Source organism: Megascapheus bottae, chromosome 10 (assembly GCF_031878675.1).
Source record: "Megascapheus bottae isolate mThoBot1 chromosome 10, mThoBot2.hap1, whole genome shotgun sequence".
NCBI lineage: Eukaryota > Metazoa > Chordata > Mammalia > Rodentia > Geomyidae > Megascapheus > Megascapheus bottae.
Window position 1 is genome coordinate 7,229,900 of NC_143518.1, and position 26,412 is coordinate 7,256,311.

General features: G+C 39.6%; 1 protein-coding gene across 1 annotated transcript in view; it reads left to right on the forward strand.

The window, feature by feature from the left end:
- Positions 1 to 423: 423 nt before the first annotated feature.
- Positions 424 to 26,412, forward strand: part of Slc27a6 (solute carrier family 27 member 6) — a 45,166-nt gene continuing 19,177 nt past the window's right edge. The window contains exons 1-5 of the mRNA XM_090339693.1: positions 424 to 525; positions 758 to 1,368; positions 8,904 to 9,107; positions 15,317 to 15,475; positions 16,151 to 16,275. Of these exons, the coding sequence (XP_090195819.1) occupies positions 888 to 1,368; positions 8,904 to 9,107; positions 15,317 to 15,475; positions 16,151 to 16,275 (969 nt within the window). The 5' untranslated portion in view covers positions 424 to 525; positions 758 to 887. The remainder of the gene's footprint in view (positions 526 to 757; positions 1,369 to 8,903; positions 9,108 to 15,316; positions 15,476 to 16,150; positions 16,276 to 26,412) is intronic.

Below are 26,412 nucleotides of genomic sequence, written 5' to 3' on the forward strand. Positions count from 1 at the left end.
GGCCTGTTATGGGACATACTTCCACCTGGCACCTGACCATGTCTAGGGCGATGTGTCCCGCGTCCCTGTCCTGTCCAGTGGGGCTGTCCTGTCCCAGGTTCAGGCGTCCGCAGGCAGAGGGAACAGGCGCTGCACGCATCCCGATGGGGCGTGCGCGGGTGAATCCCAAGGGCTCTGGGCGCCTGCGCCTCCCGCTCCCCCAGGGCCAAGCTTGGCCCGGAGCCCGGAAAGCAGAGGGAGGCGGGCAGCAGAGACTGTGGGTTCTGCAAGAAAGTAGCAAGGGTCCCGGGGCTCTGAGCTGCCGGCGGTGGAAGCAGCGCGCAGTTGGCACCCACTGGCTTGGAAGCTGTGGACGGGCCGGGGCGGGACGGGCGGTGCTGCGGGGCCCAGGGGCCTTGCGTGACCGCGGGCGGGTGGAGACAGGAAGCAGCTACCTTTCTCCGCGCATAAAAACGTCCCAAAGGAACTCGAGGGCTTCCAGGACTTCTGCAGCCCATTGAAGGCAGGGACCAGAAGGCGTCCCAGGTAGATTCAGCTGGGCCGGGTTCCCTCCCAGAGGCGGAGGGTGGGGACGCCGGCAAAAGGCCGGGCTGGATCGGGTTGGGGAGCCCCGGCCCTGGGTGCCCGCGACTGTGGATTCGCAGAGGAACTCGTAGACGTGTTCCACAGCCGCCCTCCCTGTCTGAAACTTGGCCCCTGCATTCGTGGGGGCTGGACGGGGCGAACCTGGGTGACCACCTTTGATTCTCTTTCGCAGGTTATCTCTGCCCAGAGGCTGTGGGGCGCTGCAGGTGGCAGTGGTGAGGAGTGAGTGAGGAGGACGGGGGCCTTCGCCCGCGGGGAAGCCGGCAGAGGAAGGCACCTGGTACCCCAGGCCCGCCGCACCCATGCTGCTGTCTTGGCTCTCGGGACTCGGGGCCGGGGTGATCTTCCTGCGCTTTGTGCAGGGACGGCTGTTCCCCTACTTTTGGGATGATTTCTGGTTCCTGCTGAAGGTGATCCGCCTGGGGGTGAGGTTGGGCATGTACAAAAGGAGAGGAGAGCTGGTCACCGTGTTGGATAAATTCCTGATCCAGGCCAAAAAGCGACCCGAGAAGCCTTTCCTCATCTACGAGGGAGCCATCTACACCTATCAGGATGTGGACCGAAGAAGTAGCCGAGTAGCCAATGTGTTCCTGAGCCATTCCTCCCTGAAAAAGGGGGACACCGTGGCTCTGCTGATGAGCAACGAGCCCGACTTCGTTCACGTGTGGTTCGGACTGGCCAAACTGGGCTGCGTGGTGGCCTTCCTTAACTCCAACCTCCGCGCCCACTCGCTGCTGCACTGCGTCCGCACCTGCCAGCCCGCCGCGCTGGTGGTGGGAGCAGGTAGAGTACCTCCGGCTCTGGGTCTGCACGCGGCCAACCCATCCGTCTTCTCCTGTCTCCTCCCCCTGGTTCATATCGAATCCTTGGCAGGTGGATGAGAAATGGCTTTTACAATTCTAGGGCCCGTGGGGTCGTATCTTCCATCATTCCTTATGTAGATTAGCAAATGATTAAGGTACAGATCAGAAAATTTACGAAATCTCTGCCTTCTCCACTGAGGAGAGGCGAGTTTATCTCTTCTCCATTCCATGCGCAAAGAACTCAGAGAGACAGACAGGAGCCGGTTCTCTAGCAGTATGTTTTGGGTTTAGTCAGAAAGTTATCTTGATTTCATTACAGAATAATTTCCTGCTTCTAGTAATAACGTTATCAAGGATGATTGCAAAACAGATATTTTCATCTGAAGTGCATAAATTCTTATCTTCATGTGGGATCTTACTTTATCAAGCTCAGCCTCTGTCTGCCAGCCAGTGGATACGTTCCTGCAGACGCTGGGATCTTTTTTCTCTCTTCTCTTACTCCCATCCGTGGGTTAGCCAATGTCTTGGGGTTGTGGTTTTGATTACACTGAACTATGAGTAGGAGTCTCTGGGTTAGTGACTAATTAACCAAGTAACTAGGAATATGGGCTGCTCAACAAAATGGAATTGAAGCATGAGAAATGATACTTTTTGGGAAATACAATCTGACTGATTCATAGTCATTCTTCTTCCTTGAGAGGGGAGAAAACATGAGGAAGAGGATCCCTGGTGAGAACTTTCATCAAATATTTAAGCACTTTAGATGAATAACTATATGCTAGTTTCTCTTAACGAGTCTCAGATTAAGAGAAGTATGGAAAATAATGTACATTTATACTCAATGATATGTACAACATAGTCTTTCCCCAATGTTCAGGAAAGGGCTATCGCTCTTTCTAGTTCTCTTTGTCTTCCATCTCAGCACAAGGCTGATAAAGTGGAAAAGTTTCACGCCAGAAGCACTGACTTCATCTAAGGAACCAGGCAGTGTCCCTTTTGAATTCTTTGTTCATTTTTTTCCCCACTCCTGTCTTCCAAGATTGCAAAAAGACTAATTATACGCTTATTTTAGTGCTCTGTTAGTAATTAGTAGGGGGAAACACCAGTCATACAGAATCTTGATGCTGTGGTGTGAATGCAACAGGAAAAATTAGCAAGGTTCACTGATGAGCCATACTCTGCCCTTTCATGCTACTCAGAGAGATTTCTGAGTAGCTAGGATTACAGTCCTGAGCCATTGGCATCTGCTTTTTATATCCTCTTTATCCACTCATTTCCACATACAAAAGAAAACATGTGAGCCAGGCGTTAGTGGCTCAATCATGTAATCCTAACTACTCAGAAGGCTGAGATCTGAAGATCATGCTTCAAAGCCAGCCAGGAAAGAAATTCTATGAGACTCTGATTTCCAGTTAACCACCAGAAAACCCCAAGTAGAGCTGTGGCTCAGTGCTAGCCTTAAGCACAAATTTTCAGGGACAATTTCCAGACCCTGAGTTCAAGCCCCACAAGTGATGAAAGAAAAGAAAAACTGTGATATTTATCTTTGTTAGACTTATTTCATATAACATGATTATCACTATTTCCATATATTTTCATGTAAATAACATTTTATTTATGGTTGAATGAAACTCCATATTATATATGTATACACATATATAGATGTATATATGGATATGTATATATACATTGTTCTATCTAATGTGCATCTGGACTGATTCCATAGTTTGACTATTTTGAACAGTTTTGGGACAGACACGGATGTAAAGATGTCTGTAAGGTGAGCTGTTTCTTTTGGATATATTCTCAGAAGTTCCATACCTGGATCTTGTGATAGTTGTACCTTTCATTAACATTAATTAACACTGATTAGCATTCCCACCTACAGTGAAGTTGTGTCTGGCCTTGCCTGCACACCCACTCCAGCATCCCACCTTCTCCAATATTTGTTTTGATTGGTTTTGTTTTTTCACCTTGATAATAACCATTCTGACTAGAGTGAGTTAGATACTACAGGTCTCATTTGCATTTCTCTCATGGCTAAGGTATGTATTTATTGGCCATTTGTACTTCTTCATTTGAAAAACATCTGTGTAGTTCCATTACCATTTGTTGATTGGATTATCTGCTACTTTGGTGTTTAATTATTTTGACACTTATATTCAAAGATAGCCTATTGGGTAGGAAAGTGAATCAAACCATCTAGACAGAGATAAGACTGAAAAATCTGAATTTCATCTGTGGTTTTCACAGTGTAATTATGAAGATTAAATGAAGTGGCATTGGCAGGCTGGCTGAATATTTTGGAAACAGTAGATCCTTGGTGAATGCAATTCACTCTTATTATCATGATAAAGACATCCTGGAGCCTTTTAAACTTTTTAAAATTATCTCTAAGTAGGTCTAAAGATCAGCTCAACATATATAGCACTTTATGAGCACAACGCATCTTGATCAAGGTCATTTCTCCATCACGCTCATCTTCCCCAACCCCACATTTCTCTACAAGTTCCCGAATTCATCCTGGATCTTTGAATAAGAGCTCTCATTTGAACGTTGCTAGTCCATCTTAACCTGATGGTACACATAATAAATACTACTACACAGCTTGTCTGAAATAGGGCCTTAAAAACCTTATGTTTCATGAAGTGTTTCCTTTCGGAAGTTATCTAGAATTGTTTTTAAAGAGATTATATAGGTAAGGCCATGTAATATCCTTTGTGACAGGTGAAGCTTCCCTCAGGGGTTGGTATCTGCTATCTGTTTCAGGACCAAGTCAGCGGAAAGGTATCGCTTAATCTACTAGGCATTACCATTATGATTTATGGCAATGCCAGCTGCCACCATTCAGTCAATGCAGCTTGTACGTAAGCCACTCCTAGTGGCTGTGAGAAGCACGTAGACATATTTTGGAAACTGATGGAAAGAAAGTAATTCGCTTGTTGAAGATAACAGCTTAGTAACTTATAGAACCAGAACAAAAAAAATGCAATGTCTGGTTTAAGGCTTTGTTGTACTTTGTAGTCTTAGCATTTGGAGGTTGTCAATGCCATTTTAATGTAATGGTGAAAAATAGGCACCCAGAAAATAATAAAAATAATGATAAATAATAATAATAATCAGGTATACTCAAGGGGTATACTTAAAATGATTCAAGTCACAAAGTTCCACAGCTAGTTGGCTAACAGATATTAATGTCACTTTGAAGAATAATCTAAGAACTAAGTTGTAAGCCAAGGATATTTGTTTGGTTCATCATTAGTTCTCAGGATATAGCACTAAAGAGGTATTTAATAACTATATACTGCTTGGATAAATGGATGAAGGAGCCATATGAACACTTGAGAACTTTTAGTTGCCTTGCAAACTTTTGCTGATAACTTGTGCACCCTCTCAAATTTGGTCACCAATTTTGAGGAAGGAGATCTGATATGATTTCTCTGTTTTTATTTGATATCAATATTAGATGCTAGGAATCTGCATATCTACTTTATTATCTCTACTTTCTCAGTGCCCCAGATATGAAATAATAGTTACAAACAGATACCTAAAAGTTATATATTTGCCTGAAATCTCTTGCTCTGGATTTGAAGGTATTTTATTTCTTCACTTAAAATATTTTAGATTTCCTTTCATGAGAACTATAAACTTGTGTGTATATACTCAGGAACGTATGCAGCTGTGTACTGAGTTTTTGTGAACTGTTAGATTCAGTCTGTGCAGAGTTTGGGTTAACAATCAAGCCATTATACTTCTCCAAGTCATTTTTAATCATAAAGGCAATTACTTTTTAAAGATAAAAATGAAAGATTAGATGAGAAATAAAGATCCTGTATTTTTTACAGAAAATATAGTGCATTGAGATACATAAAATAACTGGCTTCTGCAGAATGACCTGACCTTCTTAGATTCCTGTGATATCCTTACATAGTTTTCAGCAACTTTAAAATTTATACTTGCAGTAAGTATAAAATGGTCTCTGTGTGGTATCGTGTTTCCATCTTAAACTCCATAGGTTAGACTACTTTGACCCAGAAGGAGACAGTAGGTTTTACTAATTCAAAAGTATAGTCACAAAACTCGATAGAGGACTGAATAGTATACAGTGGCTTAGACCTATCCCATATTTATTTGATAGATCATACAGATAATTTCAAAGCAACTATAATGGACATTAATATAGAATAGGTTTTAAGTTTTAGTGAGTGGGGTTGGGATGGAAATAAAAGCTCTTATCAATTTTTAAATCAGTTTTCCTAATCTCCAATTGTCTAAAATGTTCTTAATGATTGTTTTTTTTCCTGAGTGGTGATAATCCATACATGCTACAGTTTTCATGATTATTAATCAACTAGTGTTTGCTTTCAATGAGGCTAACACATTCTTCATACAAAACTGAGCTCAGGGCCTGATGTAAAATATTAATATCTGTATCTCAATATGCATGGCTCTAGGATATTGCTTACTTAAGCATTAGTTTTCTTAGAAACCCTATGAACCTGCAATTGAGTGACAAATCTCAAGCTCTATGCCTAGGAGGGGGCGATAGTGATGTGATGAGATCTATAACTTCCCTCTGGATGCCTTGTATATGGTGGAACACCTGTAATCCCAATACTTAGGAAGCTGAGACAAGAGGATTGAGTGTACAAAGACAGATAGTGAAAGGACAGTAAAATCCTTCCTCAAAAATATTAATTCAATTATTCAGAAAATCACAGAAAAACTAGCAAAAACCCAAAACACTTTTCACATAGTTTATCAACCATTTTCTTTATCTCTTCTTAGCTTCAGATGGTTACCAGTAATTCCCAGCTTTCCTTAAATTAATTTCAAAACTTCAGTGAGGATGACTATTTAGCATCCCCATGTATGTTAATACAGATACTCAAATAGTATATCACTCCAAAGTTCCTTATACCTTAGGAAAATATGGAACATTATGGGAGGATGAAAAAAATTAACACTCATCTACAATGTACAAGTTGAAATCTGGTGTGAGTTAAAGCAAGGTAGTGTTTAATTTAGAAAAATACACCCACCATAGAGGGTATAAACAACTCGGGAGGGGGAATTATATATCACTTAGTTACACAAAACATTCTGAAGAAATGGAGGCTTGTTTCTTTTGTATCCCATTAGATGCTAGGTACCTTAATATGCAAAATTTCCACAGCAGGAACCTTGTGTCTCCCTTCTTTCTCATCAGTGTCATCCCCTGAGTGGCTGGCTTTTTATCCCACGTAGTGGCTGAATTGAGATCTGGCTCAACCTCTCAGAATAGCTTAACATGGTGTTGCCTCACCCCAATTATTGCACTTTTGTTATCATGACTGGCACAACTTTTCAAATTCTGACTCAGACTTTTCCCTCAGACTTTTGATCTTGTCTATCTTCCAAGTCCTTCCAATGAATTGCTTCTCTTCCTTTTTCCCTACTGCCAGACTTAGATTCTTCCTGAGCCTTTGGGTCTCCCAGCTGGAGGCTCCCTCAAGTTAGTCCGCTTATGCCTATCACCTGTCCTCTCTCCAGCACACAGAGGAGCTTCCTGTCCTACTGGAAGGCATTCTATTCCCCTCTGCTTCCTCATGATTCTGTCTTTAATTAGAATGATGTAGAGAAAAAGTTTTGTTTTTTTTTTTCCTGGTCAGTTCTGGGCCTGGGTGCTGTCCCTGAGCTCTTCAGCTCAAGGCTAGTGCTCTACCAGTTTGAGCCACAGCACCACCTCCAGTTTTCTGGTGGTTAATGGAGATAAGAATCTAATAGACTTCTGTGCTGGGGCTGGCTTTGAACCACGATCCTCAGATCTCAGCCTCTTGATTAGCTAGGATTACAGGCATGAGCCACTGGCACTTAGCTCATGACCACTTAGTTTATAATAACATGACCATGTGCTTCTGGAGAGATCCAGGGATTTTCCCTGTGAATTGCATTAGAAAAGTATACCTGGATACTCAGATGTCATTTAGGAATAGCTAGTTCTCAAATTACATTTAGAGAATAATGTCTACTGTAGTATCCTCTATTATGGTATCCTATAGTAGTTTGGATTCTAAGAGAACATAATAGTTTTATTTAAAAACTGTAAAAAGTCCGGGCCGGGAGTTTGGCCTAGTGGTAGAGTACTTGCCTAGCATGCTCAAAGACCTGGATTCTTGTCCTTGGTACCACATACATAGAAAAAAAAAAAGCCAGAAGTGTGCTGAGGCTCAAGTGGTAGAGCTCTAGCCTTGAGAAAGTCCAAGGGCAGTGCTCAGATCCTGAGCTCAAGTTCAGGACTGGCAAAAAAAAATTGTAAAAAGTCATAATTTGTACAGTGGAATCTTCACATTTCTGTCTGCGTCAGTCTGTGGGTTCAATCATGTGAAGCCCTTCAGTTGATACTGCTGAAGGGCAAGAAAAGGTGTCAGTCTGCTGTGAGTCAGGATGAAATTGGGTTGTTTTGAAGAAAAATAGATGGAACTGGAAAGCATTTTGGTAAGTGAAATTAGCCAGGCAGATAAAGACACTATTAAATGTACCCTTCCATGTGTGGAGTCTGCATCTGAAAATAATAAACCACAAAAGTATAAATGGGAATTGTTTGAGGGGAATTCAGTAGGGTGGGAAGGGATGAGAAATGGGGTGAATCTGATTAAAGTACTTTACATACACATATGGAAGTGAAACTTTTTCCTATGATTAATACATGCTTCTAAAAAGCAAAGAAATAGAGCCATAAATCTAGGTATGATGGTGTATGCCTGTCTGTAACCCAAGCATTCAGGAGGCTGAGATAAGAGCTTGGGAGGTGTGTGTGTATGTGTGTGTGTGTATGTGTGTGTGTGTATGTGTGTGTGTGTATGTTTGTGCACGCACCAGTACCAGAGCTTAAACTCAGAGCTTAAACTCAAGGCTTCATGCTCTTGCTCAGCTTCTTGTTCACCACCCACTTCCACTAGAGCTCTGGCTCCTGTACAGTGTTTTACTGAAGATAGAGTCCTACAGATTTTCCTGTATGGACTGGTTTTGAACCTTGATCCTCCAAGTTTTAGCCTCCGGAGTAGCTAGCTAGCATCACAGATAGGAGTCTCAGGCATTGGCCTGATCACTGCAAGCTTAAAGCTGACCTGTGCTACATAGTAAAACTCTGTCTCAGAGAGGAGAGATGGAGAGAGAGAGAGAGAGAGAGAGAGAGAGAGAGAGAGAGAGAGAGAGAGAGAGAGAGAGAGAGAGAGAGAGAGAGAGAGAGAGATGGAGAGAGAGAGAGAGAGAGAGAGAGAGAGAGAGGGGGGGGGGGGAGGGAGGGAGGGAGGGAGGGAGGGAGCAGGAAAGAGACAGACAAACAGAGACAGAGTAGAGAGACAGAGAAAGAGAGGGACAGAGAGACAGAGACAGAAACAGAGAAGGCAGGCAGGCAGACAGGAATCAGGAAGGCAGGGAGATAAGAAGGAGGGAAGGAAAAAAGGAAGGAAAGAAGAAAAATGCTGTCACATTCAAGTTTCATTTACCTATTTCTCATCCTTGGCTTTTTAGATTTGCTGGGGAATGTGGAGGAAATTCTCCCAAGCATCCCCAAAGAGGTCAGTGTCTGGGGCATGAAGGATTCCATTCCACATGGCATGGCTTCCCTCCAACAGAAACTGAGCGCAGCCTCCGAAGACCCTGTGCCACGCAGCCACCACGTCACCTCAGAGCTCCAGTCCACTTGTCTTTACATTTTTACCTCTGGAACAACAGGTATGTTTCGATTCTTTCTAAAGCGTCAGAGGAGTACAACTTATTTTCTACCATGTTTCACAATTGAAAGCAACCTGAGAACACAGCCCTGCAAGATGGAGGTTCGCAGACCGCAGAGCCTTCAGTTATGAATGGAAAGTTTTCTCTGGCAAATGACCATAGCCACCATCTTGTTTGGAAAGATTTTCTTATTGTGTTAGAACAATGGGTTCTCTTAACCTCTAAAGAACTCAATTCAGCCTCCTTACGGCAGCCCTCAATATCTGCTCAGGTTCTTTGGCAAGATTTTTGCTAGTTTCTCTGATTTTCAACTTCTCATATCTAAAATGGAGATATTAATTTAGACAGTTCCTAATTCTCATGTATTAAAAACAAATCTGTTCATCTACTTGAAAGAAAAATAAAAAGACCACTTTATTCCCTATGTAAAATCCAGCCATACTACATTTTAAACACAAGTGGCCGGCTCTCCTGTTTTTTTCCTGGAGTGATTAGATCATATGACTAAAAAAAACACTGAAGATATCCTGGCTTTGGATGAAAATACAAAATAACCTTCCTTTTCTTTTGAGGGGCAAACAACCAATATTAATTACAACAAAAGAATACTGAAACTGAAAATTCAAAAGACATGTTTTAACTTCAGCGATTTTTAGAAGAAACTGAACAGTATTCGTAGTAAGCTAAATAGTCTTTGGTAATCAGCTTGAAGATGATTGTGAAGATGATTTAGGCATATTACAATATTTTATTGATATTTTTGTGCGTAGGTAATTTTGTAAAGAAACCTAACCTATAAGTAAAATTGAACTACTAGGGTTTAAACTCAAGATCTTGTGCTTGCTCCATCGGTCCTCTACCAGTTGAGCCATACCTCTATCCCAGTTCTCTGCTGGTTAATTGGAAATTAAGTCTTTAAGACTTTTCTTCCTAGGGTTAACCTTAAACTACAATCTCCTGAATATCCATGAGGACAGGGGTGAGCAGTCAGTGCCCAGCTCTGTGAGAAAAGCTTTCCTTATCTTTAAAACAAACAAAGGAAAACTGTGATTGCTCACTGTGATCTCTTTTAAGCAAGAAAATAGACTATATTTTAAAAATATGACTAGAACAGCATTAATAGATGGATTTGAAATGATAATATATATGGAATTGTCAACATAAATTTAGTTGCCAACATAAATTGACATTTGAAAGACAATATTTTTTGTGTGTGTATGTGTGCCAGTCCCGGGTTTGAACTCAGGGCTTGAGAGCTGTCCCTGATCTTTTGTGCTCAAGGTTAGCATACTATCACTTTGCTGCACAGCTTCATTTCCCATTTTTTTGGAAGCTAATCGGAGATAAGAATCTTATGGAGCTTCCTTCCTGGGCTGGCTTTGAACTTCAATCTTCAGATCTCAGCCTCCTGAGTAATTACAAGTGTGAACCACCAGTTCCCTAACTGAGAATAAAAATTTTAAAATAATATTCTTTGAAAACTTTCACCCAAAGATACTCTGCCAGTTTGTCTTTACCATTCTCTTTTCGTTAAAAGTCAAAAAGTTCAATAACACAGTCTTCATTCTCCACAAACAAGAGAACAGGCCGGAAGAGATCTAAAGCTACAGGGATTTAAGCTTTTGAACAATAATCAGAAAGCCATGGTTTACAAACTTTATTGGTATTAAAGTTATGCAGCACAAAGTTGAAAAAAATTGACAATTTTGGTCATTTTAGAGAAAAGTATCATATTCATCCTCTTTTGCTATTTTAAAGCAACAGCATAAGTATGCTTGGTCTTTCTGTTTTCTATGCCCCTTCCCATTTCTAAAGAGAATGAGTAACTTGCTAGCTATTTAGTACTTACTAAAAATTATCTACTGACTTCCAGTATCTACTGATTTTTGTGTTTCATGGTCCCCTCTCTAGTCCCCCACTATGTTAATAGTTGCCCTCAGCCACAACCACAATTATTCTCTAGGAGACCTTGGCTGTAAGAAGGTTTGGAGTGTGTGGCAGGTGAGATACAACCATGCGGTGACATCCAGTTGCAAGGAACAGGAGGAATTTATTATCTTCAAGTCCTGGTGGGGTGAGGATATGGGGTGCAAAGATCAAAGGAAGTCAGCCAGTGAGTGGGTGGTGCTCTGGTGGACTGTGGAACTATGCTATTTACTGAGAGCCATGTGCATTGTTTCTCAGGGTGTCCTGGGACATTATGAGGTTGGAGATGGGTTAGGCTAAAGCAAACACCCATTACTTGCAGGACTCTGGAGTTGACAATGAGGTTGATTACAGTCGGCAACTGTGAACTATTAGACAGTCTGATGATGTCTCTTTTCCTGGTCTTACACAAGAATGACAGTTGATAGGTTTGTAGGATTGGGATTCTTTTTATGTGGGATTCAAAGGCATACTTTATTATTCTTGGATTTCCACTATACATGCTAACAATTTTTCTTGTGTTTCTGATTGTGTGTCCTTTCTTCAAAGTGGTTTTTTTCCTCCTTTTAGAACTTTTTAACATTTCATGACTCTTTGGAAATTTAATCACGTCATGATGAGTGCTGATGGAATAGTCTTTTTCTAGGAAATTTGCAAGCCAGTCTAGAGCATCCTGCAATTCTAGATACTTTGTAAGTTTTTTTTAAAAAAAAGTGCATCTCTTCTTCTTTGTTATTATTCTTTTGATTCATTTTCCTTTATTACATTTGCTGGTTTGTTCACTATTTCATCCTCAGTATCTCTATCTTTTTTAAGACTGGGTCTCCTAGACTGAGTCATTAAAATTTTATTAGGACTTCTTATTAAATTTCTCTTCCAAATCTGCATATTACTCCTTTGGAAGTATTTTTTAATAATAATACTTTTCTAAATTTGTTAATCTTTTTTGTCATGGAGTTTGAACTCTGGGGCTGTGGGTTGTCCCTGAGCTCTTCAGCTCCAGACTAGCACTCTACCACTTGAGCCACAGTACCACTTCCTAGTAATTTTTTTCTAAAACCTTTTTGTCTCTATCATAGCTGTTTTCTTCAATATTCTTTTGTATCTTTTAGTGTATGTTGATCTCTGTCTTTGATGCTGGAGAATTTTCTAAATAACAGATAATCTTTGTTAGTTCATCTTTTAAAGTGAAGATAGGTACCAGATGCATAGCTCAACTGGTAAACAACTGCTCTCAGCAGAAAAAAAAATAACTTGATCAAGAGCATAAGGCCGAGTGCAAACCTTAGTATGGCACCTAAAACAAAAACAAAAACAAATCAGTGAAGCCAATAACACATAAAACAAACAAAATTGTGACTAGAAACCTTATGTACCTAGGTAGAACTTACATACTACTTGATTTCATCACCTAGAATGTCTTTTGAGGCACCATCAATGTCTTTTAGGTTTTAACCTGGAAGCTATATGGGTTCCTCTGGTAAGAAATTGAAAAAAAAAAAAAAGAAAACCAGCTTTTTTCTTCTCTTTGTTTTTTTAAACCTGTTTTTCCTGATGTTTCTAGGAGTTAATATTTTCCCAGAAAGCAAACATCACTACAACTAAGGTTGAGAAAATAATCCTTGACTAAATTTCTTCTTAAACAGAGCTTCCTATGAAACTACTTGTTTACTATTCTTTGGTGTCCTGGTTTCCCCATGTCTGGATCTCTCTAAGTGGAACATGTATTATAGGGGTATGAGGTCAGGAAGAGAAGCTTAGATGAATGAGAGAGTGGAAGGGTGAGTGAATATAGCCATGATATTCAATGTACAAAGAGAAAACAGAACTAGGTAAGAACTTAAGGTAACTAGGTAACCTAGGGTTGGGAGATAGGAGAATGAGGAGATGCTTGACATTGAGCAGTATGCAATGTACTTACAAACTTACATGTTGCATTGTGATCCTTTCACAGCTACTTAAGGGTAATGTTTTCTAATGTTAATTGGAAAGAGAACATTAGGACTGAGAGGTAGCCTCAAGTCGTAGAGGACCTGCCTAGCACATTCACAGCCATGAGTTTAAGACCGAATATTGCCAAAATTAGAACATAAAAATAATTGATGGGGAGAGTGTTAAGACAAGTAAATAATAATAATGAGTGGAAAGGAGCTCCAACAGGAAATACCAGCAACAGGAAACCACATGGACTGGGGCATAAACATAGAAACAGGTGTAATAAGTAGGGAAGGAGACTTTATAAAACTGAGACATTAGACACAAGTATATCTACACACACACACACACACACACACACACACACACTTGCCAGTCCTGAGTCTTGAACTCAGGGCCTGGCTTTCTCAAGGTTAGCTAGCGCTCTACCACTTGAGCCACAGCACCACTTCTGGCTTTTTCTATGAATGTAGTTCCAAGGAATAAAACCTAGGGCTCCATACATGCTAGGCAAGCATTCTCCCACTAGGCCACATTCTCAGCCTAAATATCTATTTTCTACATCGCATTATTCATCATGCTTCCATTTGCTTGCTTCCTGTTGCTTCTATTGCATTGGTATCAGGAAATCTTAATGATAATCCTTGCTCCTATAGCATTTTTTCTAAAGCCAGGCAATTTCACTGATGAAGTAGATTTGTTTGGTTTTGTTATATTTTGGGCTGGAGTCTAAACCTTGTGCTTAGCAATACTAAGCGGGTGTCCCACCAGGGCTCCAGTGAGGGAGCTATGAGAGCTACGCTGTGGATGCCTCTGCATGGAGATATACTAGAATCCATCCATTCAGCTCACAAACAGAACATAGCTAAACCTAATAATCGATGATATGTATCAATGTGAACATAAATTGTGTTCCATGGTAAGGAACCATCAGTTAAAATGTGTATAACCGTAAGCACGCCAATGTCATATGAAGTCAGCTTATCAAATTATGTCTAAATGCGATGGATTTGTTGCACTGATCCTATAAAGCCAGAAGACTATATGACAATATGGAAATATCTGGGCTACAAATGGTAAGTAGCATCAGCAGGATGCAAACACTTTCTATATTAATTACAGCTATAAATTGTTATAGCAAATTGTGTGTTGAAGATGAGATGGAAAAGGGCAAACTGCTTGGCTCAAACATGTGGAACGCTTTCAACATTGTATTTTATGAATCCTTTTTTCTGTAAAGATGCTATTTTAAGACATACTAACCAGACAAAAAGAATGTCTCACAGTGAACAGTCTTACTCAGAGCAGAACTTGTTCTCTGGAAAACTTATTTCAGAGATAACTGAAATATAACTGTATAGTTCATTTCCAACTTCACTGCTGAATTGATTCACTCTTTGTCCTACCATTTCTATGCTTCCCCTCAATTACCCCAAATCAGACAAACATATATAAGACAAGGGGTACAGAAATCAATAACAGTGACCAAAGGGTGAAAAAAAACAAAGATAAAAAGAAAAGAAGAAGAATGACAAACAGTACAATTTAAAAAAATCTTGTTTCCATTTCTTGGAGTTCATTTTGATAAGCATCATTTTATATGATCATATGTTCTCCTTTTTAAAAAGCCCATAGCATACTTTGATATATGCTGTCTCAATTGCTTGTGTAGTTGATTCTGACATAGCTGTTCTTTCTGTACATTCACCCATTTATGACATAGTATAACAACTGTGCTTTCGAGAAATAATAAATTTATTCTGAGTCAAGTATGAGTGACTATGGCCTGTGAACAGACTGAAGTTACCACAAATGGCATGTTCTGCCATGGAGAGATTATGTGAAATTTTGTAGCCACAAAGCATCCTTAGGCAAAAGGTAGGAAGCTATGTGGGGAAATCTTTTCTGTAGGTTCTAGATGTTATCATGCTCCTTTTTAGTTGCACATCAGGTTGGTAGAGGCCAAGAAGCTTGCTAAACTTAACGCTAGATTTCAAGTTTTGCCTAATAGTCATGAGAATGTTAGCTTAGATTAAAAGGAGAAAACAAGCCACTGTTTTTTTTTTTTGAAGAGTTTGAGAGCCCAAGGTAATTTTGATTCTCTAGATACAACTTTCAATTTCTCCGTAATTGTGCCAGTTCACTAGCCCGAGGTCAGATAGCTTGCAGGATCTATAATGGTGTTGTAACTACATCAGAACACTTCCATTTCACATTGTAGTCGCTGCTGGTGGTGGTGATGGTGGTATGTGTGTGTGCACGTGTGTGTGTGTGCACGTGTGTGTGTGTGTGTGTGTGTGTGTGTGTGTGTGTGTGTGTGTGTAACCTTTTCTCCTGTTTCCCTCCAGGTCTACCAAAAGCAGCTGTGATTACTCACTTGCAAGCTTTGAAGGGTTCTGCTGGATTGTGGGCTTTTGGTTGCACATCTGAGGACATCATTTATATAACCCTGCCTCTCTATCACAGCTCAGGGGCTCTTCTAGGAATAAGTGGGTGCGTTGAGCTGGGTAAGTTCTTCTTTTCTTTTTGCTAAGTTTCTTTTTTTAATCATTTATATTAGAATCTATGCTCATCAAGCTTCAAAACTGCCAGTAGTTTCATGAATGTGAGCATTGTGTAATTATAGCATAGTAGTTGCACAAGAAAAACAATCATGAACTGGTGAGGTAAAAAAGATTGAATCCTGGTAGTGGAGGGATTTGTTGTAACATTTCTAAACATATATTCAACATGTCCCATCAACCTCACCATTTTATCATTTTCCCTTTCCTTTCCCACTTCTTAAAACAGTTTGTCTCCATAGGCTTCATTATTCTATTTGCATTTATGCATATTAAGTATTTTGGCCACAATTCACCTGCACCCCTTCTCTGCCAGTCCTCGCCTCTCCTGCTAGCATCTCTAATACTTGTAAATCTCCTACTTATTTTGGCTCTTACATCCATCTCATGTATTATAAAAGGCAGATTTGCTGTGAAAGTATGTATTTGCAGCACCAATATCTTTTTTATTACCAATATCTTTTATTGGACCATAAAACCTGTACTTTCAAGTCAGTGTGGTATAAACATAAGTTGCTAATAAATTCTGAAAGCTCAGTGTTTAGACAAGAGCAACACGATTTGGATTTTATGTTCATTCTCATGAGGTTTTCCCCTACTCTGTTTTTGCCTTTTCTCAAGGTGCCACTTGTGTGTTAAAGAAGAAATTCTCAGCAAGCCAGTTCTGGCTTGACTGCAAGAAGTATAACGTGACCGTGTTTCAGTATATTGGAGAACTGTGTCGCTACCTGTGCAAACAACCTAAGGTAAGCGAGAACGCTGCAAGAACTAAAAGCCATTTTGAAGAATGAGTCTTGAAGAGTATATTTTATTTCTTACATTTCATAACCTTCCAGAAAATAATTTCTGAGATACAAAGACGTCTAAATAAAAATAAATATAAAACAATCAGAGAAAATGTAGAGGGAAGTCTCCAGGAAAGTTCTTGATGGTATATTTTGTCTTATGGTAGCAGGATAGAACAGTCCATTTCAATTTGAGACCTGTTATTTTCTTTTGTGAAATCAGATGCATGTTGTGTTTACTTAAATCAACTATTGTAAGTGTAAGATAATCTTTCTTAAAGCAACATATGGCACTGGTTATTTTTCTTTGATATAAATGATTGTATTAAAATATCTTCCTGTTCTAGTTTAAGAAGAAATTTAGCTTTGATTCATCCTTGTTTTCCCACTTAAAGTGGTCATTTGTTTGATTGATTGCCACAACCCAAGAAATAGACAATCAAAGAATTTCAAGAGCTTGTAGTTTATCTTTATTGATTTGTTTGCTTTTCTGTCTTTGGCAGCTATTTTCCTTCCCTGGTCTCATTTATCTTCTCAAATGCTCATTTTTCCCCACTTCCTGATTTTATAAACATTCTTGAAGTTGCAAAGAAGTTATTCAAATCAATGTTAGTCCCTTCAAAAATGATAATCTCGGGCCGGGAGTTTGGCCTAGTGGTAAGAGTGCTTGCCTAGCATGCACAAAGACCCGGGTTCGATTCCTCAGTACCACATGCATAGAAAAAGCTGGAAGTGATAATGTGGCTCAAGTGATAGAGTGCTAGCCTTGAGAAAGCCCAAGGATAGTGCTCAGGCCCTGAGTTCAAGGCCCAGATCTGGCAAAAAAAAAAAAATGATAGTCTAGGCTATCACTCCACTCAAGACTCCACAGCAGTGTTGGTCTTTGAGAGGCTTCTTCCTAGGCTGGGGCAGCCCTCCCTCACCCATGTACTACCCTCCCCTGTCCCCCACCCCTCTACAGCCTTAGTCCTAAGGGACTAAGGATTGACTGCCATATCTTCTGTTGCCTTTTGTTAAAATGTAGGCAGGTTTAATTCTTCTACTGCTTATCCGCAGCACAACTGAGACTAGGTTGGAAACATTTACATAAAATTTTATACTAAAGATTTTAAATTGCACAGAAAGAAGAAAACATAGAAAACTGGAGAATCTCATTTACAGAATGCCTTTATTTCTCTTCTCTTGGCAACATCAAGGTGGGAACTCAGAGCCTAAAGCTTGACGGGCAGACCCTCTACCACTGAGCTGTTTTCTCCTTTGCTTTAGTTACTTTTCAATTAAGGTCTTGCTTTTTTTTTCTCCTGTGCTAATCCTAGAGCTTGACCTCAGAGCCTAGCCCTAGCCCTGGCCCTGGCCTTTCCTGCTTTAGGCTAATGCTCTGCCACTTGAATCACAACTCCCCTCCCTGCTCTTTTGGTGGTTAATTGGAGAGAAGAGTTACAGGTATTCTTGCCCAGCATGGAGTTGAACTCCATTTCTCAGATATCAGCCTCTCGTGTATCTAGGGTCACAGGCTTAAACCCTGGTGCCCAGGTTTCATTATGATATGGCTTCCTTAACCATTTTGGTCTGGCAGCAGAGTTCTCCTCATCTTCATCGCCCAACAGCTCAGATTACAGAAATAAATCACCACAGCCAGGCTGCTTTGGTACAGTTTGAGGTTGAGGTCTACCACAGGAAATTTCCTATTTCTTCATTTCCTCTTTTGATAGGAACCAGGCCTACTCATTACTTTTTTGGTCATGGGAGTTCCAAATGACTATAGTTTCCATAAATCAATATGTCAGGAGGTTTACTGTATCTTGAACATTCTTCTCAAGGAGACTGGGAGACTCTTAATTGAAGAATGTTGTAAAACAACCAACAATTCTAATAATACAACTTCATATATTTTCTGCTCTAGCTTCCAGTGTGTTTTTTGGTAGTGAGTTAAGTGGACTAAGTTAATTTAGGAAATTAATGTTCTCAACTAAGGTTAAGGATATTTTTAATGAGGTTCCATGATGAAAAATAGCACAATAATAAGTAGATGCTAGCTAACAATTTCCTACAGTCCCTAACCTTTGACAGTATCATGAGTTCTTGCAAGATAATTCATTCAGTTATTTTTTTTTGCCAACTTGGAAATGCTATGGTCAGCCTTCATGCAATATGGGCAGTAGAGGCTCTCAGAAGTCAAAGGAAATAGTCAATGGCTAATAGATATTTTTTGCAGATATTTTACAGTGCATTTCAAGATTGCTCCTCAAAGTAGTTGGAGCGATTTAGAATTCTGCTTACCGTGTGGAAGTATGGGTGTTAGTTCTTTGTCGGTTCTGGGTGCTGGAATCAATGGCGGCCTTTTGCCTGCGATTCAAGAACAGGAAGCCATGAAGTATCCTGAAGAGACTCCGTGAAATAGAGACTAGGACACATGCAGGCCAATGTCCCAGCTCCCATTGCTATGCACTGGAATGAAACCCAATTCGAGTAGGCTTCTCATTCATATTTTATCTGAACAAAGAAAGCCAAAACTTGGCGAACGCTCCTTTCTGGTTGTTTGTTGGCAGCCCCGGGGGTTCAATTTAGGGCCTTTCCTTTGAGAATCTGATGCTCTACCTGGTAAGCCATGTAGGTGGTCCCTTTGCTAGTTTCTTAAGTCTGTCTTACAAGTTAGGTTTGCATGTTTTTTCCCACACTGTGATCTACCTATCTCTACTTCCTTAGTAGTTAGGATTAAGTTATCTTCTTTCTTAAATTGAGGAAACAATTTTTTTATTTTACTTATAACTTCACAGACTAGAACCATACATTAATAATCTCTGCTTACATTATTGGCAAAGTAGGATTATTTTTGTTTCTTTAAAATCCCTCTTCTGGGTCTTTTAACTCGTTTATCTCATTGGCAGATAATATTTTCTTACATCAGTTTAGACTCTCACTTCACAAAATAAAGCTGTTAATAGTTCATCATATTGGCTATATCTTACTTGCAGTGCTTCCCTTTGAAATGTTTTATGAAATGTAATACTTTTTGTGTCTCCTTGAGTTTATCTCATACCAGTTTTGGGGAACTACTATAGCTACAGAGAACTTAAGAGAATTAAGACCTGAAAATAGAATTCCTGAATGCCTTGTAAATTAAGTTTAACGTGCATTTTTTAATTTTTCCTAAACTTCCTTGAAGAAAAGACTGTTTTTGAAATAATCGCTAAATCTTTAACTTACCTGATTGTAGAAATAAATATAGCTTTCCCAAAGGAGAAGTTGATCAGTTTTTTTAGGCAGAGAAGCATTACTTTACTGAATACCCCTCTGGTGGTTTGCATAGAATTCATGTAAACAGTTCTTGCCACTGAAGCTGAGGAAAGAAGAAAGCCGTTGATTAGGACATATTCATTCATGGTGGCCTTGCTTTTGTGCTGCTTAATAATCTTTTCCATAGCCGTCTCTTTGAGTGAAAAACCGGTGTCTGCTGGGTAGTCAGCTCAACAGTGGGTCTGGGAAAGGCCAAAGAGTGACTAAGTGACACAAGTCTCACCTCACACAGGTAAAACAGAGTATCTCATAAACCATGGTGTGAAACTTCGCACGCATTTCTTTGGGAGACATCCTTTCCTAGCACAGTGGCTCACATCTGGAAACTTAGCCATTCAGGAAGAAGGTGAAGATTGGGAGATCACAATTCAAAGCCAAAAAATCCACAATAACTCCATCTTAGTTAATAAAAAGCTAGGTGCAGGCTGAGTGCTGGTAGCTCACACCTGTAATCCTAGCTACTCAGGAAGCTGAGATCTGAGGATTGTGGTTTGAAGCCAGCCTGAGCAGGAGATTCTTATCTCCAATAAGCTACTCAAAAAAGCTGAAAGTGGTGCTATGGCCCAAATGATAGAGCACTAGCCTTGAGCACAGAGAGGATCACAGACAGTGCACAGGGCCTGGATTCAAGCCCCAGAACCAGCAAAAAGTAAATAAATAAACATATCTGGGTGCAGCAGCACATGTCTGCCATCTAAATTGTGTGGGAAGTGTAAATAGAATTATGATTTAGGCTGGCCAGAGCAAAAAGCAAGAACCTATTTCAAAACCAATGAATGAAAGGTGAAAGGTAGCACGGCTTGAGTGATAGAGTGCCTTCAAAGCCCTGGATTCAACCTCAGGCCTATCTGTCCCACCCCAGGGTAGTAAGAGGGAAATCCTTAAACAAAAGAAAGCAAAATCATATGTCTACATGTTCTTGAAATAAATCCCAAGTTTCACAAGAAATAATATATTTGAAAGGAGATTTATCTGCAGGCAAAACTACCAGTCTGAAGTAAACATTTATGGAAAGTTGTTTTAGAGAGCCGGGAGTTTGGCCTAGTGGTAGAGTGCTTGCCTAGCATGCATGAAGACCCGGGTTCGATTCCTCGGTACCATATACAAAGCAAAAAGCCAGAAGTGGTGCTAAGGCTCAAGTGGTACAGTGCTAGCCTTGAGAAAGTTCAAGGACAGTGCTCAAGCCCTGAGCCTAAGCCCAGGACTGGCAAAAAAAAAAAAAAAAACAAAAAAACACCTACTTTAAGCATCTATTATATACTCTTAAGATTAGGGAAGCAGTTTTCATATTTTCTGTCTGGTAAGTTTTTTATATGACTAAAAATACCACCATGTAATGCTTGATTGGACTAGTTATGTTTCCCTACTATTGATAAGGCCTTTATTATAAACAAACAAGAAGAGGTGGCACTCCAGACCTCACACTCCTAAGGGAGTCCTGCTACAAATCTTGTTATATACTGATCCCTTCCCAGTGGGCTCATCTCTCAGATCAAACAGACTCTGTCTAGGTATTGGAAAACATGTGTCACCCATTCATGTGTTCATTCTTTCAGTAATATAAGACAAATTAGGACACACTTCTCATGGAACTTGCACTCTGTAGAAGAAGATACATGAAGGTAGGAATGAGGAGAGGAAAGAGCAACAAAACAGTTGATCTAGATGGTGATGAGTATTGGGAAACAGGATAAGGAGAGAACTGATTCCCACCATGAATGTATGCTTTTACTGTCTTCCCATGTTGTAACAGCAAACATTCTCAATTCCTCAAAATCTGAGATTAAAAAATTACCTAAATTTAGACAAAAATTCAGTTCCACTTCTCTTGGGCATGGAAACAGGCCTGGTTCAGCCTGCATATGACAAAGCTTCCCAAAGTAGCTTGGAGCCTGAGTTCTAGAAGAAAGAAACTTTGTTTCTGTGGAGCCATTGTTGAACAGGGAGGTGGTGATTTCCTTTCAACCCCCACTTGACCAGATAGCAGCACAGCACAGAACTTTGTCAAGAAGCCAGAGCCTTGCTTTAAGTCAATGCCCCTTTCTTTTTGAAATTTTCTAGTCAATTTGGTACATGGTACTGAAAGCCAGGAAAGGACTTATCTACTGAAATCCAGGAGCTTGAGGTTTCTGTTGAACAAGTTCTGACTCATTCAGCAAATTCTTTTAAAGGGATTTTAAATGGCTGAGATGTGATTACTCTCTCTCTCCCTCCTTCCATCTATCTTTCCTTCCCTCGCTCTTTTCCCTCCTTCCCTCTCTCCTCATTTATTTTCTCCTTCCTTCCCTGTGTTCTCTGTCTCTGTCTCTCTCTCTGTCTCTGTCTCTCTCTCTGTGTCTGTCTCTCTCTGTGTCTGTCTCTCTCTCTGTCTGTCTCTCTCTCTGTCTCTCTCTCTCTGTCTCTCTCTCTGTCTCTCTCTCTCTCTCTCTCTCTGTCTCTCTCTCTCTCTCTCTCTCTCTCTCTCTCTCTCTCTCTCTCTCTCTCTCTCTCTCTCTCTCTCTCTGCTGAAGATAGATATTGGGAAGTTATTACTCTTCCTTCGCCTTCTTCCCCCTCCAACTTTCAGAGATGGGGGCACACACAGGTAAGCATGAAATAGAAAAATTATAAAGGACTCCGCATACTTTTCAAATTGATCATGTAAAGTGTAAAATAACTATTAGAAGCTGGGTGGCTTCCTATTGCTGAAATCATGAGGATTCTCAGTAAAATAAAGCATGTATTTTTGAGTCAAGTTAGAGCTGGTTTACTCTCTGCTTCTTTTACACACACACACACACACACACACACACACACACACACACACACACACATATACTCCTCTTAGTGTCAGGATCTGTATTATTGTCACTGCTCTGGTCACTAATCCCAGGAAGTGAAAGAAATCTCAGAGGTCTTTTCAACCCATTATTTATGTTTTGAGCCAAATAGCAAAGGAATAGACAGGCACCAGCCCTTTCCCTCAAGGGGTCTATGTTTAATTAGTTCAAATTATATTTAATATGTGACCTTTCCTCCCCCCATTTTTCTTCCTCTGTTGGTCTTTTTGTTTGCTGTTTCTGTCTTTGCTTTTGCTCTTTGTGAGATCCTCATTTTCTTTCCCTTTTCCTGTTTTGCTGCTCGATCTGTTCTAGTTCTCTGTCTATCTGTCTGTCTGTCTGTCTGTCTGTCTACCTGCCTGCCTGCCTGCTTGCCCTTCCTTTGTGTGGATGCATGCATGTAGTTATTCTGTACCTGTTCATTCATTTCATTGTGCTCTTTTTATATTCTGCTATGGTCACAGCTTAGACAATAACTGATGTTTAATAGCAAGCTCATACTAGGAAGAATAAGATGGAAAAGAAATTTATTTTAGAGGCTTTTAGAGGTCAGGAGTTTGGCCTAGTGGTAGAGTGCTTGCCTAGCATGCACAAAGACCCTGGTTCAATTCCTCAGTACCACATACATAGAAAAGGCTGGAAGTGGTGCTGGGGCTCAAGTGGTAAAGCTCTAGCCTTGAGACTGTCCAACGATAATGCCAGGACTAGCAAAAGAAAAAAATTAAAAGAATAAAGAGAAAAAGAAATTTATTTTAAAGAAGGCTTGGTGGAGGCCTAGAGAGAAGGAATTTCAAATTGTAAATGGACATGAAGAGATCTGGAAGTGCACCATGGATGACATAGACACTGGTTTCACAGCCTCTCCCAGCCACTTCCTTTAAAACTAAACACAATTAGCAACCAGCAATTCCTTTCTTAATGTTCAGAAATCCCAGGGTGACTTTTCAAGGCGCCCTGTGACAGTTCTGATAATTAATTCAGTCTTTTCTTCTGCTTGACATTCTTTTGACTCTACTTTTCCCTTCTGTAATGGATACTTTAACAGACTATTCACTCGGCTTTGCAAATGAAGCCAACCCTTCGGGCCCACCCCCTCCCTCTGTGGGATAAGGACTTTTCAAAGAAGGACATCTTAAATGAACATGCATGAGACCTGGGACTCTGGATGAAAAACTTTAATGAGCTATAATTAATACAGCCTCCTAATTGATAGGACAATTAACCACATGCTACCTAACTAAGTGTTACTATTAAAAGGTTTTCATTATGTAGACTTTACTGATAATGTAGGACAGAGTTCAGCCCCAGGACAATAAATATTGTGGACTCTTTTTGGTTATAGTGTGTTCCTCAAAACTACTTAATTCTGCTCCCATATCTCCAAAACAGCCATAGATTATTTTCAAATACATAGACATGGCTATTTTTAATGAAGTTTATTTATAAACAAGGGAAAAGGAGGTGGATGGGCTGTGGTACTTTCGGGCTGTGGTGCACTAAGCTCCTACCCAATTAGAGCGGCTAGCCTGCAGATGGGAAGACCTCGTGAGATTATAGCAGCTCTTTCTAAAGCAGAGGGTGATTTTTCTACCACTTAATGCAACCTAAGCAGTTCTGACCTCATTCCTACCTCCTACTCCTACAGGCATGTTGCATATTGTTTACCTGGAATGGAACTAACCTTGGATTTTTTATTAATATTTTTCTGAATAAAACCAGGGCATTAAAAAAAAAGTAGGAACCAGGTGACAATGGCTCACACCTATAACCCTAGCTATTCAGGAGGCTGAGCTCTGAGGATTGTGGTTCAAAGCCAGCCCAGGCAGAAAAGTCCATGAGACTTTTATCTCTATTTTTTTTTAAAAAAAGGTGGAAATGTAGCTCAAGTGGTAGAGCATCAGCCTTGAGACAAAAAGTTCAGGGATAGTGCCCAGTTCCTGACTTCAAGCCCAGAACCAGCCAGAAGAAGGAGAAGAAGAAGGAGAAGGAGAAGTCTTAGGATTTATTTTGTTTGAAGAAAGAGCAATATCTTATGACATAACTCTTGGATGCTTTTCAGGTGAGGGATGAGTTTTAGCAAGTCTCAATATATGTGGAATGTATTGGCAAGAACCACTGGAAAGATAGTTTCTAGACCAAATTCTAAAAACTTGTATATACCATAGTTATATAAGATGAACAGATAAGACAATCATCCTAATAATCCTACTGAAATAGAAAAATTAAAGGATTAAAATGAGAACCACGTCTTTTTCCACAAATGTCAAATGTATTTCTCTCCCTCCCTAGATAGCATCAATCTCTTGTCCTCTCCTTTACAAGAAAATCCACAATATGCTTGAGGAGCATGAGCAAACATGAACTGACTCATGATACATTGTGTGTGAAGAGAAAATTTGTATCATCAGAAAAAAGGGAAAAATGAAAAAAATCTATAATCCCACTATACTAATAGTATCACTAGTTTAAAAATCTGAATATGTATATTGCAAATTACAGCCATAAATAATGCAAATATATTATAGTTTATTAGTACATTCAGAATATTGTCCTCAACTATTGACAATTATTCCTCAAACACAATATTCTATGGTTATATGATCCATACAACAATCTGTTTACTCATCCTCCATTTTTGGATTGTCATAGTTGTAATTATCTACCATTATAAACAGTACTGAGTTAATATCTTGTCTATGGATCTTTATGCTTCCTGTGGAACAAGTTCCTGGAAAAAACAGACATAAATAACTTCATGACTTTATTACCTGTTTAAAATATGTATTCTAGGGCCAGATGTGTGGCCTGGTGGTAGAGTGCTTACCTAGCATGCATGAAGCTCTGGGTTTGATTCCACGGTACCACGGTACCACATACACAGAAAAAAATGAAAATAGCACTGTGACTCAAGTGTCAGACTGCTAGCCTTGAACAAAAAAGTGTAGAAGGAGAGTTCCCAGGCTCTGAGTTGAAGCCCCAGGATTGGCAAAAAAAAAAACACCTCTATATCTATATTGATATCAATATTTATATAGAGAGATATATAGATATAGATATCGATATAGATATAGATATAGATATAGATATTCTAATCTATCTCTTATGGGAACATCCAAGCTGGCTACCTTTTTCACCAATTTACCAAGCTATGAGTTTTCCTTTCAATCTAATAAGAAAGTATGATGTCTTTTGTAGATTTAATTGACTTTAAACTCATCAAAATATTTTATTATTTTAATTGTTCTGAGTGGCAAAATCGAGGGAAGGAAAAGAAAGGTTTGTTAGATAGCACTCAAAACTCTCCCACTTCCACAAATACTTTAATAATACAAGTATTTATATGAAAAAAGAAAATAAAAAGCCTAAAAATTAAAATAAAAGCCTAAATATTTAAAACATCTTCCAGTTGACTTGAAGTTAATTGATTGGAACACAAAATACGCAGATGTTTCCTAAATCTTTCTTTGAAAGTTGACAAAGAATCCAACTATAAGTACTTCTGAAGAGATAAACCATTGTGACTTACATCACAAATTTCACAGATTACCCATATAATTACTGAAAGTTATTCATACTATTATCAGCAGTTTTTAGCATCTAGGGGTATTTGCTACACAAAACATTGAAAAGATAAGTTCATGATAATTGCGTTAAAAATATAATTAATTACAATTAGCAATCATATTCTATATAGTTCAAATTATATTTATTCACATATACACATACATATATTTTATATTCATGAATATGGTTTTTTTTGTTTTTTTTGCCATTCCTGGGCTTGAGCTCAGGGCCTAAGCACTGTCCTTGGACTTTTCTCAAGGCTAGAGTTCTACCACTTGAGCCTCAGCACCACTTCTGGCTTTTTTCTATGTATGTGGTACCGAGGAATTGAACCTGGGTCTTCATGCATGCTAGGCAAGCACTCTACCACTAGGCCAAACTCCCAACCCCTCATGAATATGTTTTATAAATATGCTTG